This window comes from Corylus avellana, chromosome 10, assembly GCF_965113065.1.
Source record: "Corylus avellana chromosome 10, dhCorAvel1.hap1.2, whole genome shotgun sequence".
NCBI classification, from domain to species: domain Eukaryota; kingdom Viridiplantae; phylum Streptophyta; class Magnoliopsida; order Fagales; family Betulaceae; genus Corylus; species Corylus avellana.
Genome location: NC_142499.1, coordinates 21,415,285 through 21,431,871, shown reverse-complemented (window position 1 = coordinate 21,431,871; position 16,587 = coordinate 21,415,285). Strand labels below are relative to the sequence as shown.

Sequence of the window (16,587 nt, the reverse complement as noted above, 5' to 3'; positions counted from 1 at the left end):
GTTATAATTTAAAGTTAGTGTATCTAATGGTCTTTTAAAAATATAAATAATATGGAATTATGTATATTATTAGATGCATTAACTTTAAATCATAACCATAAAATGACTCATTTGTTTCATTTCAAATGGGGAGGTTCGTGTTCCCTCATGTAGGTGCTCAAATATCATAAATGAAACGTATAACATTTAATTGAAAAGTAATTTTATAAATTATATTTATATCTTATAACTATCCCACAATGATAGACTTTAAATCAGTCATCTTTTTTTTCCTTAAAAGGTTTAAAAGTTAATTGATACCGTCACATTAATATTAAATAATAATTATAAAATAAAAATTTAATGAAACGAGACAATATAATTATAATTTATTTGGATCAAGCAATGCAAGCTCTCATCAAATCCCAAAAAGGAAAGACAACACACCATATCCCGTACGGTTTTGATTACAAATGCTGCTGCCATTCTGTACGTACGTGGGTGCTACAACTTTATTAGGAAAGACAATTATTATTGAAGATGTTTGAGTTTCTTCCATGCTCCCTTCTAAATACTAAATATTAGCTATCCACTCCAATACTCTATAGGAGATGGGCTGGCTGCAGCTGTCAGATTCCACGAAAAGTTGATATCATTATCAGCGGGATATGAAATTTTCTGCTGTTCCTTTGAAAGAAACATGCCTTGGCAGTAGGACTCGAAATCCACTGTAGCAATATTGTTTTGTGTTGGCGACAGAACATCCTCTTCTTCAACTACATGCCTAAGCCTTTTCGGAGCTCTAATGAATCCTTCCTCGGGCTGTATTTCGGTCTTGTCGGCCTCTGAATCGGATTCGAATTCTTTTGCAGTTGAGTCGGTCGACTCGTCGCAGAGGGAAGGGAGTAATATTGCCGGAGGAGAAGGCAGCTTCCTAAATTTTGTAATGGTTGTGCGGTTTCGAAGTTCTTCCACGATTCTGTCGAGAAATCTTCTTTGCGCTTCCACTTTAAGCTTCAAGCTCTTTTGAACCTTCAATATTGTAAACCAAACTAAATTAATTAAAATCAATGTTTTCAAATAGCAAGGGATACATTGTTTTTTAAATGCACGATTTTACCAAATATTTAATTACAGTATATTGACTATGTTTTAAAATCGTTATTTTTTAAACCGAACGTTTTGAAACTTCTAAACGAAACGGACACTTTGTTTTTGCTTACTAATTATTAAGGCAAAAGTTGGGATTTAGGCAAATATATTTGGATACCTCGAGTTGATCACTCATTCGCCTTTGTGCTTCCAGCTGCATTTGTAGCACTTCAGTAAGTACTTGAGCAGCACTGAAAAAATATATATATATATATGATTCGAATTCACAACATATATATAATTAGGGTGAAGAAATTTATTAGTAATTAATTATTGGAAAGCACAAGGAGTCATCAAAAAAACATTCCAACTTGCAACAACTCACGATGTCGTGCTGAAATTTGGCAGTATTTCTGGAATACTTCTCCTCTCAAACCTGCCTCCTTTGGAGAAATAGCATGCAATAACGTTAGAGAATTGAAGCCATCAACGAGTACTTTTGTTTTTTATTTATGAATTTCTTAGTGCCGAATAAATAAATGTATGGATTAATTATTTTTTTTTAAAACTTACCATTGGTCGATTCTGGAACAAATTTTGAGATCCTGTATTTCTGAGAAAAAGGAAAAAAAAAGCCAAAAAGATTATCAGCATAAAATAAACTAATTAAATTAATAATAAAGTTCCTTAGAATTTTTTATTTTATTTTTTGTAAAACTAGAGCCTTAAACAAGAAGGAAACTCTTTTTAATAATTTAATTAATATTTTAATTTATATAGGGTAAATCTCAGATGCACGACTCCCCCATACGTAAGAATAGCTGATCTCATAATATTAACCAAACAAATCGACCATTTAAGTTAATCCTTATATGCTACTTCATATATACCTTATAATTTAGGATTGGGATTCCCGACAATGTTAAATAAATTGCCCATCAACAATTTTAAGAATCTGGTTCGTGTGATATATCCAATGGCGTTAAACATGCCACGTCAACATATATTTAACTTCCAAATTTCGATCCAAAATTTAGAGAAAGTAGAAACTACCGCTTCTTTCCTTTCTATTCCCTCCCTGGTTTTCCCACGCTAATCTTCTTCTTCTCTGTCTTTCCCATTTTCTTGCACCTCTCGCCGGACCTGATGTAAAGCTTTAGACTACTCTGCAGAATTCGATCGAATGCATAATCAAATTAAAGAGTGTATTCTTTAGTATTAAAGCCTTAAACTCTATCTCTGGGTGAGATGTCTTGTGTTTGGCATTCTTCTGCATAAACTCATTATCGTGGCTCATACTTCTGCATAAATTGTTTGGCTTAGTTGGTTCATATACGTTAATAACTAAATTACAGGCAACTGTAAGGTTCCATTTAATATGAACATGAAAACTTTAATCCAAGAAACCACCAAATCGGAAATTTACTTCTGTAAACTTCAAGGGATCTGATAGGCCACGACGTACACAAAGACCCAGTCTCAAATACGTGGCATAAGTAGACGTGGGAGTTGAGAGAAGTGGGAGAGAAGTTGTTCCATGAGCAGAGGACTGGTGCAAGTATAAAATCCATTTATATTTTCCTCTGTTCTAGCTTCATAAAACAGAGTGTAACAAAGTGGGTTGCCCACGTTGTGGCTGTAGTGTGTGTGGGTTATATCTACTGTAGTTCAGCATATAATGGGTAGTAGAATCTGAACTGTGGTTTAACTCCCACCCACATTGGAGTTATCTTTTGTATTGTCTTCTCACTTTTATTGATTTATTATTTTAGAAATTGACTTCATTGATTGAGATCCATAAGGTAAAAGTATCTTCGCTTTCCTTTTTGCTTCGTCGGTTCCACTCTGTAATCTCGATCAAGTGCTCATATACTGCAAACTGAAGAGCTGCCAGTATGAAAGATGAATATTTTATCCCAATTCAAGAACTGATGTTGGGCACTCATTTTTCTTACGGCTTCCTTCTCGGATGCTTTGAACAGAAATTTCAATAAGCTCAATAGATGTACCACCACTAACTCGCTCATCAATTTTCAAAAGCATGTTGTATTTCAAGAAGTGCAAGAAAATGGTTATCAGATCCGGGGAGAAGTACAAGAAAATGGGAAAAGAAAAAGAAGAAGAAGATTAGGGTGGAAAACCAGAGAGGGAATAGAAAGAAAAGAAGCGGTAGTTTTTACTTTCTCCAAATTTTGGATTGAAATTTGAAAGTTAAATTGTATGTTGATGTGGCATGTTTAACGCCATTGGATATATCACACGAACCAGATTCTTAAAATTGTTGATGGGCAATTTATTTATCCCAATCCTATAATTTAATGGCAACTAAATAAAAGTGAACATTGAGAAACCTGTAAATGGCTTTTGACATGATAAATGCTTAGGCCATGAACGCCCATAGCCTTGAGGATACCCTTGGGTGTTGCCCCTGCCAACCAAAATGATCACAAAATGTAATGAAACCATCACCAAACAAATCATGCAGCCATCAATAATTAAGAAAGTGGAATAAAACGACGACGTGGATCGTTGATGCAATCAAATGGAGGATCAGACTTACTATCAGGGCCGCCAAGCTGATCAACCGCCCGCACGAACCTATCATGTAGCTTCTGTGTCCACCGCAGGCGATCTTTCCCAGACCCATCTGAGCGACTCGAGCCCATATTGACCGGCCGGTCTAAGAATCGCATGAGCAATGGCCTGGTAGAGAGGACGATTATTGAGAGGGTTGAAGACAAAACCTGTTGTGGGGACTGGAAAAAGACAAAGTTATTAGGCGGCGATATGCACTAAGGTCGATTGAGATCGAGGTTTGTATATATCTATATATATATATATATCCCATCAAGTGTCTGTAGTTGTCGGAATTAACCAAGTTTTTAGACATTCCAAGAAATTCAAATTTAACTCACTCTCTTTTTTCCCGTTTCATGATATACTCTTTAGGCGAACAAATCCAAGCTTGGGGCCGAAATTTCCCAGGAAAATTACTTCTTTGTTTGTAGGTGTCCATTTGTGATGGGCGTCCAAGGATTAATTATACTATTGTGATGTCGAACAAAATTAGGATTATTTTGGCAGCGTTTGATAAATTTTAAGCTAAAATTTGTATCAATTGATATAAAAGCCAATCGTCACTTTTTTTTTTTCTAAGCAAATTAGGAAAGGGCTACAGGGGAAGATTTTTACCACTTCTTATCCGAAAGGAAAAATAAGTGGGAGATCCTAACAACGAAAAAGGGGTGGACTCCCCAACAACAAACCCCAAACAAACTAAAACAGTGCAATAGTAATTACAAATGGTAGAAAATGGGTCAAACAAGTAACACGGTCCTCTCAAAGGGCCGCACATGGCGGTAACAGAAGCTAAAGGGGCATAGACAAAATCTAAGCCCCCAGAATGAACCAGCAACGACTATCGGAAAGTGATAGAAGTGGAAGGGTCACTGTTATAGTCCATTAAAGGGACTAAAGCACAAAGAGTAACCAACACAATTCCGAAAACAAACACAAAAAACATAAGCAACAGAAAATACAAGCCCAACAAAAGCCACACAAGGCAGAGCATAAAATTAAAAAGCAGGAAAAAAATCTCCAAATCCAGAAATCAGCAACAACAGAAGTGGAGATGGCGGAGTCGCGGAGGCTCGAGGTGGCCGGAAGGTTGAGCGAAAGGCAGCAGCGGGAAGAGATGATGCCAAAGATGAAGGTGGAGAAGCGGGGCTGTCGAAGGATGACAAATCAAGCTTCAAAGAGACCAAATCGGAGACTCATGACAAATTCGAACAAAAAAACCATTGTTGTGGCTTGGAGGGGGCGGTGGAGCATCGAAAGTTATGCTGGAGTTGTGATTTTTGGATGAGATTGGATAAATCGCACAAGGCGACGGATAAGACCTCAAAAGAGGTGGAAATAACCGGAGAAAAGAAATCACCAGTGAGAAGCAGCATGGTGAGAGAGGAAAGAAGGATAGAAGAGGGAAGGAGAGGATCCTCAGGCTTTTTTCCTTTCTTGCTCTCTGACGGCGCTAGAGAGAAAAGAAAGAAAACCTAACTGAAAGGTTATGAATTGATATGGTGCCAATCGCCACATTGAGTATGAATTAAACATAACTCGTTGAGTGAGTTGTAAGCCTTGTGGCTTTGTAGTTGAGTCATGAAATGACGATTTTGAAAAAAATAATGATTTCAAAGCACGATTTTTAAAAACGCAGGTAAGTGTTTGGTAAAAGAACGGCCCGACCTTTAAAATCATGGGTTTTTAAAAACATACCCCTCGACTGTTGCACGAACATGTTTTCAAATTGTCATTTTTGTTCAAATGCACTTCTAAATAGCCTGTTTAAAAACGAGCTATTAACTTAAGAAATCGCAATGCCAAACATACTCTGAAGTCATTTCAAATCATAGGCGCATAAGTTGGAGGCTTGGAAGGAAGCAAATACTATGGGCAACTTGCTAAACAAACAAACCCGAGTTACCCCAGAAATATCAATCTTGGCCATGTCCATAATTTTCTACCTTCTTCAGGTTGGATTACTTTTACGGGTTCCTAATTTGACCCGATTAATTTATTAGGAAAGCGAGGGCCATGCCTATTAGCATATAACACCTTATAAAAGACGTTTATAGAGGAAAAGAAAGCGAGTCATCCATCCCAACCCATGTGTCAAAGAATTAAACCTTATTTACTCCAAGGTTTCGTCCCCAAAGATCATCATTGTTTGAAAGGCTTGATCATAATTTTCAACCCAATACGAGTACATTCAATACGATAAATTACCTTTTCAATACCTTTTTTTTTATTTGTGTTTTGCCTCGTTATCAAATAGCCACCCACCCCGGTTTACAAAAATGTCACAAACAGTGCCTATGAACATCTTATAAACATAGTCGATACTTCTATTCATTTTCCTTTCAAGAATTTAACGGCCCACCTAGTAAAACCTATTCACCATATGCCACATTAGTATCATTCAATAAATTGAAAATAATAATAATAATAATAATAATAGTAGGTAGCTCGAGGACAAGTGGATACTTGAACAATCACATATTCCATTATGATAACAGTGCATGTACATGCATGTACATGTTAGATGGCACTTCACCTTCTAAAATTTAGCTGATAAAGAAAAATATAAATCTAACACGAACTACATTCATGTCACTCATGATTTCAACATAGATTAACAGAATCTAGTTATATAAGCAAATATTTAACCAAGGATAACTTAAACCCCCCAAGAAGGTCTGTTAGAAATAGTATGAAAGCAAACTCATTACATAACTTTGAAAGGTGAACACTGCTATACTATTTTGTCAGCCACTGGAACGACGTTATTCATCCCCCCAATATTGGCTTATAGAGTGACTCCTACTGCCGGGCCCTCTTCATACAAGATGGGCATTTGTATTGCTTGATGCTCTCCGCCTTAGCAGGTGTAATCTTTACACACTTTCCATGGAACCACCTTTCACAGACGTCACAGCCAATCCAAAATTCATCAGCATTGTAATTTCCGCCGCAGCTCCCGCAAAGGGTTTCGCTGTGTTCATCTTCTTCCTCCTCATAAATCTCATCAGCAAGCCTTGGATTGCTCTTGACTTGTCCATCACTTGATCTCTACAAAAGAGCAAACCCAGTAATGATTGCAGTTATGTGCGTGCATTAGTGCAATGAAATATATTTTTTTTTATAAGTAATCAAAATAGCGAAGGCGCACACGCAACCCAGATACACATGAAATATACAAAAGAAAACACCTAGCTAGTACTATGAAACAATTATCCAGTATATCTCAGGAAAATCAATTCTTCTTGCAAGAAGTCAACTTTTGGAAACCTGGGTGGCTCTGCAAGCCTTAATCATCTCATACCGTGCTCTACTTTAATAGCATTTATTCAAAAGCAAGCCAACATCGTCAAATACAAATCATCACACAGGACATTCCAATAAACTTTTCCTGAATTTTATAATCATTTTGACGAACAGAACCTCAGATAAACAGAGGATGATAGGTCCTAACTTAAGTATGAGAAACTCCATGAAAGATGAGAATCAAGAAATTATAAAATAAAGTTTGATCTATCTAACCTTTGTGCTGCCCCGAGATTTACTCCCGCTGTCCACACTCGGCTTGTCTTTCACAGGCTTCCTTTCCGTCACAACTTCAAAAACAGTGGGCAGATCATTGATCAGGCTAAACAGACGCTTCCTGTCAAGCAAAACCAACTTAACTACTCATGAAGGAAGCCATACTTGGAGCACTTTATGTTAAAGACACGTATAAACAAGGAAAGCATGTGAATTTGCATACACTAGAAAGCTCCTTATAGGTCAAAAAAATAGTGGACATTAAGAAAAAGGTAAACTGTGAACACTTTTTTTGATAAGGTTGTGAGAGAGTAAAATTTCTTTATAGCGGAAACTGATGTGAAGAATAACTTGCTCAATAAGTCGCATTCCAATTTCTGAGCTACCATAAACTAAATATCATCACGCCACTCATGACAGGAAATCTCTGACCCAAAGCTGCCAACCTCACAGGAGGAGATAGCTTTAAACATAAACAGGTAAGGCCTTGGACACTGTCTCACTATCAATCTTGTCCCAACCCCAGCTGTTTGATATAAGATGCATGAAACCATTGTATAGAGAGCATTCCTAGAGGCCATGTCATAGCAAGGGAGTAAAATTATATGCATGTATCCACTAGCAATTAGCAATCAGGGCCACAATTACATTAAAGGCATATAATATGATTAACATATACAAAATACTTCAGGTTACACAAAATGAACTTCAAATGTGTGACAAAAAAACTGCTTCAGCAGCATGGATTAATGAGTAGTGATAGCATAAACCAACATTGTAGATGGAGAGTCAATAACTTTATCATCCCTTCTCTTCCATTAAAAAGACTAAAGCAACCTCCAAACCACAAAATGGCACTAATGTTTCCCTGCGCATTCTTTAAATGAATCCTCTAAAGGTACCTCACGATATCTTAAGCTCATAGTTTTTATACTTGAGTCCAGGACCGACATTCTTCCAGAATTCACAGACCATGCTCATGAACCATTATTTATTCCATTGGTAAAAGACTAAAACATGTAAACCATTAATGCATCAAAAATAAAAGCATAGCATATATCCAGGAATCAAGATCCCGCTAATAAGAGAGTAGGTTCACTAATAGCAATAATAAAGCAACATATTCTAAAGTTGCTTGCACACCAACAGATTGGAGAGCATGAGGCAAAAATATACCTTTCATGAAAGGAGATTTGGGTTAAGATTTATGACGTGACACAAGTCCACAGGTTAACATGAGAAAAAGAAAAATTGACAAACAAATTAAGTACTTGGACATCTTGTGGAAGTTAAATCACTTATTTTCAACACACAGCATTTGAAGTTATAAATTCATCATGTACAATGGAGGCACCAAAGATAATTAGAGCCATCACCACAACTTATATTGTAAGTCCATGAACTCCATCTGCTATTGCATTAAATTTTCACCAATTGAACATGGATTTTCAGTGTAAAAATAAATATTAAATACAATGAGAGTCCACTTCTCGAAGGCATCCAAAAGGTCTCCTCAACAAATACATCAATCATGTTAACACCACTGATCAAGCACAGGCACGCAGTAACAACAAAGTGAAGTACTTTACCTTTCATTGCGGTTAAGACGGGCTCCAAGATAGAAAGCTACAGAGAGCAACCAAGAATCACTGTGCACAGCAACCAATGAAAGCCAATCTTTCCTGTTCATGCCATCTCTTGCAAAATTGATCCCAAGTGCTGGCTCGGGAAGCTCCGGCGGAACTTCCTCAGCCGGCAAAGTTACTTCCCAGGTTTCACTTGGATGTCCGTACAAACACAAGTTCTCCTTATCTAAACAAACCAAAAGAAGAACGGTGTACTAAAACATATAGAAACTTTAGAAAGTTCAAAACTTAGAAGCTCTGTTTGGATTAAGTACGAAACAGTGAACCCAATTAAGTTTTCTACAGTTCTTGAGGCTTTTACCTTGTTGCAAAGATTTGAATTTGAATTGAAATTCCAATTCTTTGGAATATGTTACCTAATTTTTACTACCATTACATCTCCATAGACCAAAAATATATCAGATTTCAAATTAAACCGTAGATATATTTGCACATAGAGCCAACAAGAGCGGAATCTGATACCATACCATGCAACGAAACTTAAACGTAGTAGATTTAATAGAAACAAAAAAGAAAAGAAAAAAAATGAGTACAAAAGTTCAAAATTTCTGCCATTTTCTTTCCCAGAAACCAAACAAAAATCTTATATAACCGAAAGGGAAAAATTTTCAAACTAATAAATCAAAACGAAATCTAGTTGAAAAAAAAAAAAATACCTGGATCACAGAATCCATAAAATTCATCAACGTCTGCACCAAGCCAAAAAAAAAAAAAGAAGCCAACTGTCAGATACTCGCGGATAGAGCGAGAGAGAGAGAGAGAGAGAGAGAGAGAGAGAGAACGGAAGAGAGCGTAAAGTACCGTGAGTCAAAGCACGAACAAGGCCAGCTCTTCGGCCACTGTAATCTTTGAAGATCTCCTCTACGGTTCGCGGACTGGAAGCCATTTCCATGTGAGCAATCAGAGATCCAAAAACGGTGCGGATTGGATGTGAATTTAGGGCTACGAATTGCAATTGTACCTATTGCAGGAGTGGGATTTGGAATTGCAGAGAGGATACGGCGAGACCATGAGGACGGATCGGGGAGAGCGTGGGAGATTCAGAGATGCATGTAAACGTGGTGAGGACCGAAACGGAGAAAGGGGGAAGTCATAGTGTGTAATTAACGCTGTCTGTTTCTTTCTATTCCCACTCCTCTTTTTATTATTTCTTTGGAATCCATAAATCCAATCGGACCCGAACCGAGGCCCCAGGGGTGTAGATAGTAAAAAGGGGAGTGTGTGAATTGAAATTTTCTTTTTGCACCCTTGTCTTCCCCGTATTCTTGGACAGGTCCCTATACAATTTTGTAATTTCAATTTTGAACCTCCGATTTTCGCAACTTCTTAAGCCGATTTCTATTTAAAATATTAAGCTAATAAAAATATATTAATTTAGTCATTTAATTAATATCTTAACACTTCTTTCACAATTTATACGGCACAATACATACAATACTCAATTGAAATAAATACCCATAAGAATCAATTACATAAATAAGTCTTCTCTTTCCATTAAACATTCATCAGTTGTTTTTTTGAACCAAAGATTTTAAAAACAGCTTCAAATGAGAAACCATTTTAATGTAGATAGTGAACTTTGAGACTTAAGGATATAAGTCCGCACACCCATAAGAATAACTCGGATTGAATAAATTAAGCTAAAGAAAAAAAACACGGTTCTACTTGCTTAGTTTGTACATTGCATTGAATGATTGACAAAAGTCGAGCCCATTTCACAAATTAATGTTGGATGTTGATAGCTTGGCCCTAAGGTACCATATGACTGCTTCTTAATAAATGGGCAGTCTTCCCCTTTACAAAATTGAGGACATTATTTTCTCACAATTGGTGGCAAATTTGCAGCTTTTGAAAGTCTACATCTCACCAAAATGATTGGCATGCTCAAGAAATCCATCCATTTTCATTCTGACATCTTCATGGTTATGTGATCTGCAGTAATTGACAAAACCAATGAGGAGAGTGGAGACGAAAAAAACTGAGGGGGAGAAGGCGCAAAGGCAGCTCAAGCCAGCAAGCCTATTGAACTTTTGTTCTGTGAACTCATTAGCTAGCACTCAAACAAGATTGGAAAAAGAAAAGATCATAAATAATTTAAACTCCTAAATAATTGTTTTTGTGGAATCCTCAGTTCAGCAAAAGCATAAACTTTCTTCCCAGGATGAAAACCAGCAGGGAAAACAAATGCAAGTTTACACAAGTTTGGAATATGGTAGGGAAAGCTATCGCCGGTGGTTATGGAGATGTTAATAATCGCTTGATGCCGGTTTTCTGCTCTGAAGTAAGCCTGGTAGGGAACTTGATATTAAATTTGACTCTCAAATTCCCCTTTCTGGAAGGTTCCTTGGGGATTGGCATTCCTTCTCCTTTAATAACTTCTTCGTAAGTGGGACTGATGATGGAGTTGATGGGAACTGTCAGATTCCGCCCGTCAAGCGTTGTCAGCTGTGCCGTATAACCAGTCAAGGCTTCCACAAGAGATATCTTCTGGGTGACAATTAGATCATTGCCATCCCTCTTGAAGACACTATGAGGCTTCTCATCAATAATAAAGATGAGGTCTGCGGGTATGACTCCTCGCTGTTCATTTCCTTTCTCTGGGAAGGTGATTTTTGTCCCCTTCTTCCAACCTGGCTTGATCTCAATCGTAAGAATTTCCTCCACTGTGTTAGATCTCCTGCACGGCAAAATAAAATAAACAAAACCAGTCGAGTACAAACAACCATAAGAAGTTTACTGCACACCGGGATCCCATTAACCCATTTTAGTAATATAGTCTATCAATCATATGCTATTTTACTGCATACACCTGCAGGTCAATAGATTTAGAACATGAAACAAAATATGAAATTGGAATAAAACTACAATACCCTTAGCCTGTTATGAAATTTTAATGTTGTCACTTATGGCATCAAAATTTTTATCTTCTGTAACAAAAACTACATGTTACATGTCTTTTCTACTGACCCTCTCCTGTAACACAAGCTTGACACTGGCATGTATAATTGTATACTGGCAATTTATCTAACAATTAATGTTAGAAAGGTTCAATCACAGTGGGGTTTTCAGAAGTTTTAGGGGTACAAAAAGCCTTCTTTTTACTTGAAATACATATATGTAAAACAAAGTAGACACATAGCATCATGGCAAGCCTACACAGTGGAATCCTCCAATATATATTGCAACATCAAATTTATATTAGCAACTTAGATAAGGTTCCGTGGAATTTTTTTTAATTAGTAAATCAGTCTTATTAAAAAGCACAAAGGAGTGCAACTTGCACTCCAAGTACACATAGAGCATACAAGAGAAACACCTACTTAAGGAGAAGAAGAACACAAATCTAGAAATTAGAAAAGCGAGTATTGTTGATAGCAGCCATCCACCCATAAAGTGTTTTGAAAATATATCTTTTAACTCTACCATCACTCTCACAATCTTCAATACTTTAGGAATTGCGTTTTCTCCGGATACACCACATCATCCAATTGGCAGCCATCCTCCAGGCTTCTAAATTATGGTGACTAATAAATTGACCTCTCAAACTAGCTAATAACTCCATCACCCAATCAGGCATTATCCACTCTATCCCAACAAGATGGAAAACGGATACCCACAAGTCTCTAGCAACTTTCTAATGGAGCAAAAGATGACCGATGGATTCCCCACGCTTCTTGCACATGCAACACAAGTCCATCACTATGACGTGCCTTTTTCTTACATTATCCAAGGTCAAGATCCTCCCTAACACTGCTGTCCAAACAAAGAAAGCCACTCTCATAGGCACCTTATTTCTCCAAATGCTCTTCCAAGGGAAAGAAAGGCAAGCAAGGGGCTAAGCACATGATAAAAAAATTTAACCTCGAATGTCCGCCTTTTGGAAGGGAGCAGCCAATAGATCCTATCCTCGCCCACTCAATTCAACCTGATAGACTACAAGATTGAAGAAAAAGGTGACCATCTCCATCCCCCAATCATGGATCTGATGAAGGTAATATTCCACTAACAGGTGCAGTTCGAAACAGTATATGATCTGCCACCGTGGCCTCCTTAAAACGGGCAAATACTAAACAACACTAGGAAAGCTTCCTTTAGGGTCTGATCTTCACACCATACTTCATGGCATACCAAATTTTAGACCCAACTCCCACCTCAAATCTCATAAATATAGATAAATCCCACCATCCCCCCGCGCACCCCCCAAACAACAAAAAAAAAATCCCACACCCCCATTCACACCATACTTCATGCCATACCAAATTTTAGACCCAACTCCCACCTCAAATCTCATAAATATAGAGAAATCCCACCATCCCCCCACGCAAACCCCAAAAAACAAAAAAAATTCCCACACCCCTAAACCGTAGGACCCATACACCACATTGGAGCATCACCCACCCCATATGCTCTCTTATTTAGCTTTCACCATAGATCTCCACAAAGCCTCCTTCTCTGTGGCATAATGACAAAGGCATTTCCCCAGGAGACCTTGATTACCGAATCAAGTTCCTCACTACCAAACCTCCATAAGAAAAGCGGAGTACAAATCTTAAACCAATTGACTAGATGGAATTTAAACTCGTCACCGACTCTACCCCACAAGAAATCTCGCTGCATTTTCTTGATACAGTTAGCCACTCCAACTGGAAATTGGAAAGAATGCTTTTAATCAAAGCCATTCTACCACCTTTAGACAAATAAAGCGGCTTCCAACCTAACAATTGCTGTTCCGTCTTTTTAATCATACCATCCAAAATAGATTTTGCCTTAAACAAAGCCCCCAACGGAAGGCCTAGATATTTCACAGGCAAAGAGTCCCTACAACCAAGAATATTGGCCAAGCCTCCAACATGGACTAACTATGATCTAGCCAGGTTTAATTTCAACCATGATACAGCTTCAAAACGTAAGAAAAGAGACTGCAAATTACGGAGATGATCAGGAATAGCCTCACAAAAAATCAATGTGTCATCTGCTGAATCAAAGTGCATTCAAATTACCCCAGAAAAACTGGCTACTAAACAATGATAAATTCCACAATCAGACTTCAAACTATTGGCATCATTAGCAATGTCAGCTGGCACCAAAACAAAATATCAATTGTATTGAACATGCACAAGGCAACACACACATAGAGACATGTACATGCAAAGTAAAATATTAATAAAGAAATCAATCATTCTTTAAGGTCCTTGAGAAACAAAAATATTCACAAATAAATGATACTATTGCAAAATGCTTTTGCCAATAAGACACAGAACCCGATGAATTGCCTAAGGAGGGAAAAGTTTAGCATATAGCAGAAAATTACCATCATAACTAGTGCAATACATTGAACACATTTTATCACTTAAATGCTACAAGTGCATTATGAAGCAAAAGGTATAACAAGTTGCAGCAAAACCTCAAAGGAACTAAACAGAAGAAACGACAGATCTATGCACATGCTAACCCAAGATCACTTCTAAAGTTGGCTTCCCTTGTCTTATTTCCCAATAATTATTTTATCAGTTTCCACCCCGCATCATGTTAAGATCACCAACTGGATTGATTCTAAGAAATGCACCATCACATAACCATATAATCTCTGCTCTTAGTATCTACTTGAGGTTGTTGATTCGAGAGTGAACAATTAACTAAAGAATAACATGCTATACTTTGACTCTTATAAAAGGTTGGTACTCTTGGGCCCTTATACTCATCCTTGCAATCATTTCATTTAGATTATAACATGTACTTGGAAATATAGATCTCGAATCTAAATCCACCTTTTAAATCTGCACTAGTATTCGCAGCAAGGTGATCCAATGTGAGACAACATAACTACCGGTACAAAAACTAATCCAAATCAAGCTCTATAAAAATTTAACTATGTAGGATCCCAAGCTTACCCAGTGGAATCGGGGACATCCCTTGAAATCTTCATCTTCTTCGTAGTCCCTTTGTACAAATCCTCCAAACTACACGGCAACGTGCGCTCTATCGCCGCGCTTTTCCTCAGGGGGTTGCCGGAGCCCTCGCCACCTCCGCCTCTGAACGACGCGAATATATCGTCGCCGAACATGCCCCTGGGGAACCCGGACGCGCCAGCCCGGGAGCCGCCGCCACCGAAATCGCCCATCCCCCCGAAGCCCGAGAACCCGAATAGCTCCGAGAAGATATCGTCCGGACTCCTCGTGGAGAACCGGAACGACGTCGGTCCGCCCTCGTGCCCACTGGGGAACCCACCGGCACCTGGCGGTGGCACCTGCCCCTTCAACCCCTCCTCCCCGTACTGATCGTACACTGCTCGCTTTTGCGGATCACTCAAAACCTATTCACACACAATCAAACCCACTAATTATCATTCTTTTGTCTTACCAAACAAAAAATGAGAGTGAAAAGTGAAGGGATTTTCACATCGTAGGCTTCGGAGATTTGCTTGAATTTGGCTTCGGCGTCTTTCTTGTTATTAGGGTTTTTGTCCGGGTGCCATTTCATGGCGAGCTTTCGATATGCTTTTTTCAGGTCATCGTCCTTGGCGTTCCGGTCTACCTGGAGAACCTTGTAGTAATCCACGCCCATTCCTTTTCCTCCTCTTCTTCTTTTTCCGTTTCTGATTTCTTCTTCCTCTTTTTCCTTCTCCTTCTTCCTCGCTCGGCCTGGTTTTATTTGGATTTTTCTTTTCCTTTTTACCTGCGCTTCTGGCCGGAGTTTTCTTCCCCCACAAAGCACTGTGCGTTGAGTGCTGAGTTATCTAAACCAGATTCTGTAAATGGGCTTTGTCAGCCCGTTAATGTATTGGGCTTAGATTCTCTTTTGGCCCAAAACCTTTTTACTTCTCTCATTTTAGGGCCGAAGAGTTGATTGATCTATATTGGGCTCCATAATGCTAAATATTTCAAAAGCTTAAACTGATAATAAAAAATAAATAAAAAGTTAGTCTATTTGATTTACCTGATTATACAATTAACTTTTTATAGTATTAAAATGAAATTAGAAGTTCATATGGTATGCCAAAAAAATAAGTTTATTCTTTGTAGTTAAATCTTGTCAAAACATTTTACAAATTTCGTTAGTGTTAAGTCAACATCAATAAAATGACGACATGTGCCATCCTTTTATAAGAATTATATAAATATTTAAAAATATAAAAACTAACAAATTAAAGATAAATACTTAAAAAATTAATTAATTTTTTAAAAAAAAGTGGCTGCTCGGCGGTCACCCCGTTCTTTTTTTTAATTATTAAAAAGAAATTAATTTTTGAAGTTTTTAATTTATTTTATTTTTATATTTATATATTCTTCTAAAGAAATGATAAAAACCATTATTCATCTCACATTTTACCCATTTTCGTATAATTAATGTATGAACTAATCATTGAATTTGTGTAGAACCTACACGAGACTACTAGTGATCAATTTATTGGATTTGCAAAAAAATATAATTGAAAGAATTATGTGTAACATGTCTTTTTTTTTTTTTTTATTATGAGTGACACATGTGGTTATTATATTGCCTATTGGCACTGACGTGACACATTAACAAAATTTGCCAAGTATTTTAACGAAATTTGACTAAAGAAAGTAAATTTGTTGTTTTTATTTTTGTTTTGCATACCTTTTTGAGTTCATTTAAAATTTTGATACCACGTAAGATTAATTGTACATCAGATAAATTAACGTCATTAATTTTGAACAAAAAAAAAAAAAAAAAGGAGGAAATTAACCATAATTGGCTCAACGTTGCAACAATACACGGCTAAAAAAAAAAAAAGAGAAAACGTTTG

General features: G+C 37.3%; 3 protein-coding genes across 4 annotated transcripts; all 3 read right to left on the bottom strand.

Moving 5' to 3' along the window:
* Positions 1-397: 397 nt before the first annotated feature.
* Positions 398-3,763, bottom strand: LOC132191253 (myb family transcription factor PHL7-like). Its single transcript, XM_088511452.1, has 6 exons — positions 3,632-3,763; positions 3,423-3,499; positions 1,645-1,684; positions 1,457-1,514; positions 1,250-1,322; positions 398-1,011 (listed from the first exon to the last, which is right to left on the bottom strand). The coding sequence occupies exons 1-6, from the start codon at positions 3,735-3,737 to the stop codon at positions 565-567; spliced, it is 801 nt and encodes a 266-aa protein (XP_088367578.1). The 5' UTR covers positions 3,738-3,763; the 3' UTR covers positions 398-564.
* A 2,348-nt stretch (positions 3,764-6,111) lies between these two features.
* Positions 6,112-9,946, bottom strand: LOC132191911 (PHD finger protein ALFIN-LIKE 1). 2 transcript variants are annotated; one of them, XM_088510947.1, is made up of 6 exons: positions 9,763-9,946; positions 9,618-9,691; positions 9,473-9,505; positions 8,760-8,982; positions 7,171-7,291; positions 6,112-6,699 (listed from the first exon to the last, which is right to left on the bottom strand). In XM_088510947.1, exons 1-6 carry the CDS (start codon positions 9,825-9,827, stop codon positions 6,451-6,453), a joined length of 765 nt encoding a protein of 254 aa, XP_088367073.1. In that variant the 5' UTR covers positions 9,828-9,946; the 3' UTR covers positions 6,112-6,450. The 2 variants fall into 2 exon arrangements, with proteins under 2 accessions (XP_088367073.1, XP_059463023.1); XM_059607040.2 differs by having other exon boundaries at positions 9,618-9,810.
* Positions 9,947-10,883: 937 nt separating this feature from the next.
* On the bottom strand, positions 10,884-15,514 carry LOC132191935 (uncharacterized). The gene is made up of 3 exons (XM_059607071.2): positions 15,216-15,514; positions 14,708-15,129; positions 10,884-11,493 (listed from the first exon to the last, which is right to left on the bottom strand). The coding sequence occupies exons 1-3, from the start codon at positions 15,378-15,380 to the stop codon at positions 11,052-11,054; spliced, it is 1,029 nt and encodes a 342-aa protein (XP_059463054.1). The 5' UTR covers positions 15,381-15,514; the 3' UTR covers positions 10,884-11,051.
* Between the last annotated feature and the right edge of the window lie 1,073 nt (positions 15,515-16,587).

Coding starts and splice junctions, on each gene's coding strand:
- LOC132191253 (XM_088511452.1), bottom strand. CDS start 3,737: ATGGGCTCGAGTCGCTCAGATGGGTCTGGGAAAGATCGCCTGCGGTGG. Junction 1,515..1,644: donor TGTTCCAGAATCGACCAATG/GTAAGTTTTAAA, acceptor ATTTCTCCAAAG/GAGGCAGGTTTGAGAGGAGA. Junction 1,012..1,249: donor GAATGAGTGATCAACTCGAG/GTATCCAAATAT, acceptor ACAATATTGAAG/GTTCAAAAGAGCTTGAAGCT.
- LOC132191911 (XM_088510947.1), bottom strand. CDS start 9,827: ATGGTCTCGCCGTATCCTCTCTGCAATTCCAAATCCCACTCCTGCAAT. Junction 8,983..9,472: donor TTATGGATTCTGTGATCCAG/GTATTTTTTTTT, acceptor TGGTTTGTTTAG/ATAAGGAGAACTTGTGTTTG. Junction 7,292..8,759: donor CGTCTTAACCGCAATGAAAG/GTAAAGTACTTC, acceptor TTTGCTTGACAG/GAAGCGTCTGTTTAGCCTGA.
- LOC132191935 (XM_059607071.2), bottom strand. CDS start 15,380: ATGGGCGTGGATTACTACAAGGTTCTCCAGGTAGACCGGAACGCCAAG. Junction 15,130..15,215: donor AAATCTCCGAAGCCTACGAT/GTGAAAATCCCT, acceptor GTGTGTGAATAG/GTTTTGAGTGATCCGCAAAA. Junction 11,494..14,707: donor GATGTCCCCGATTCCACTGG/GTAAGCTTGGGA, acceptor TTTGCCGTGCAG/GAGATCTAACACAGTGGAGG.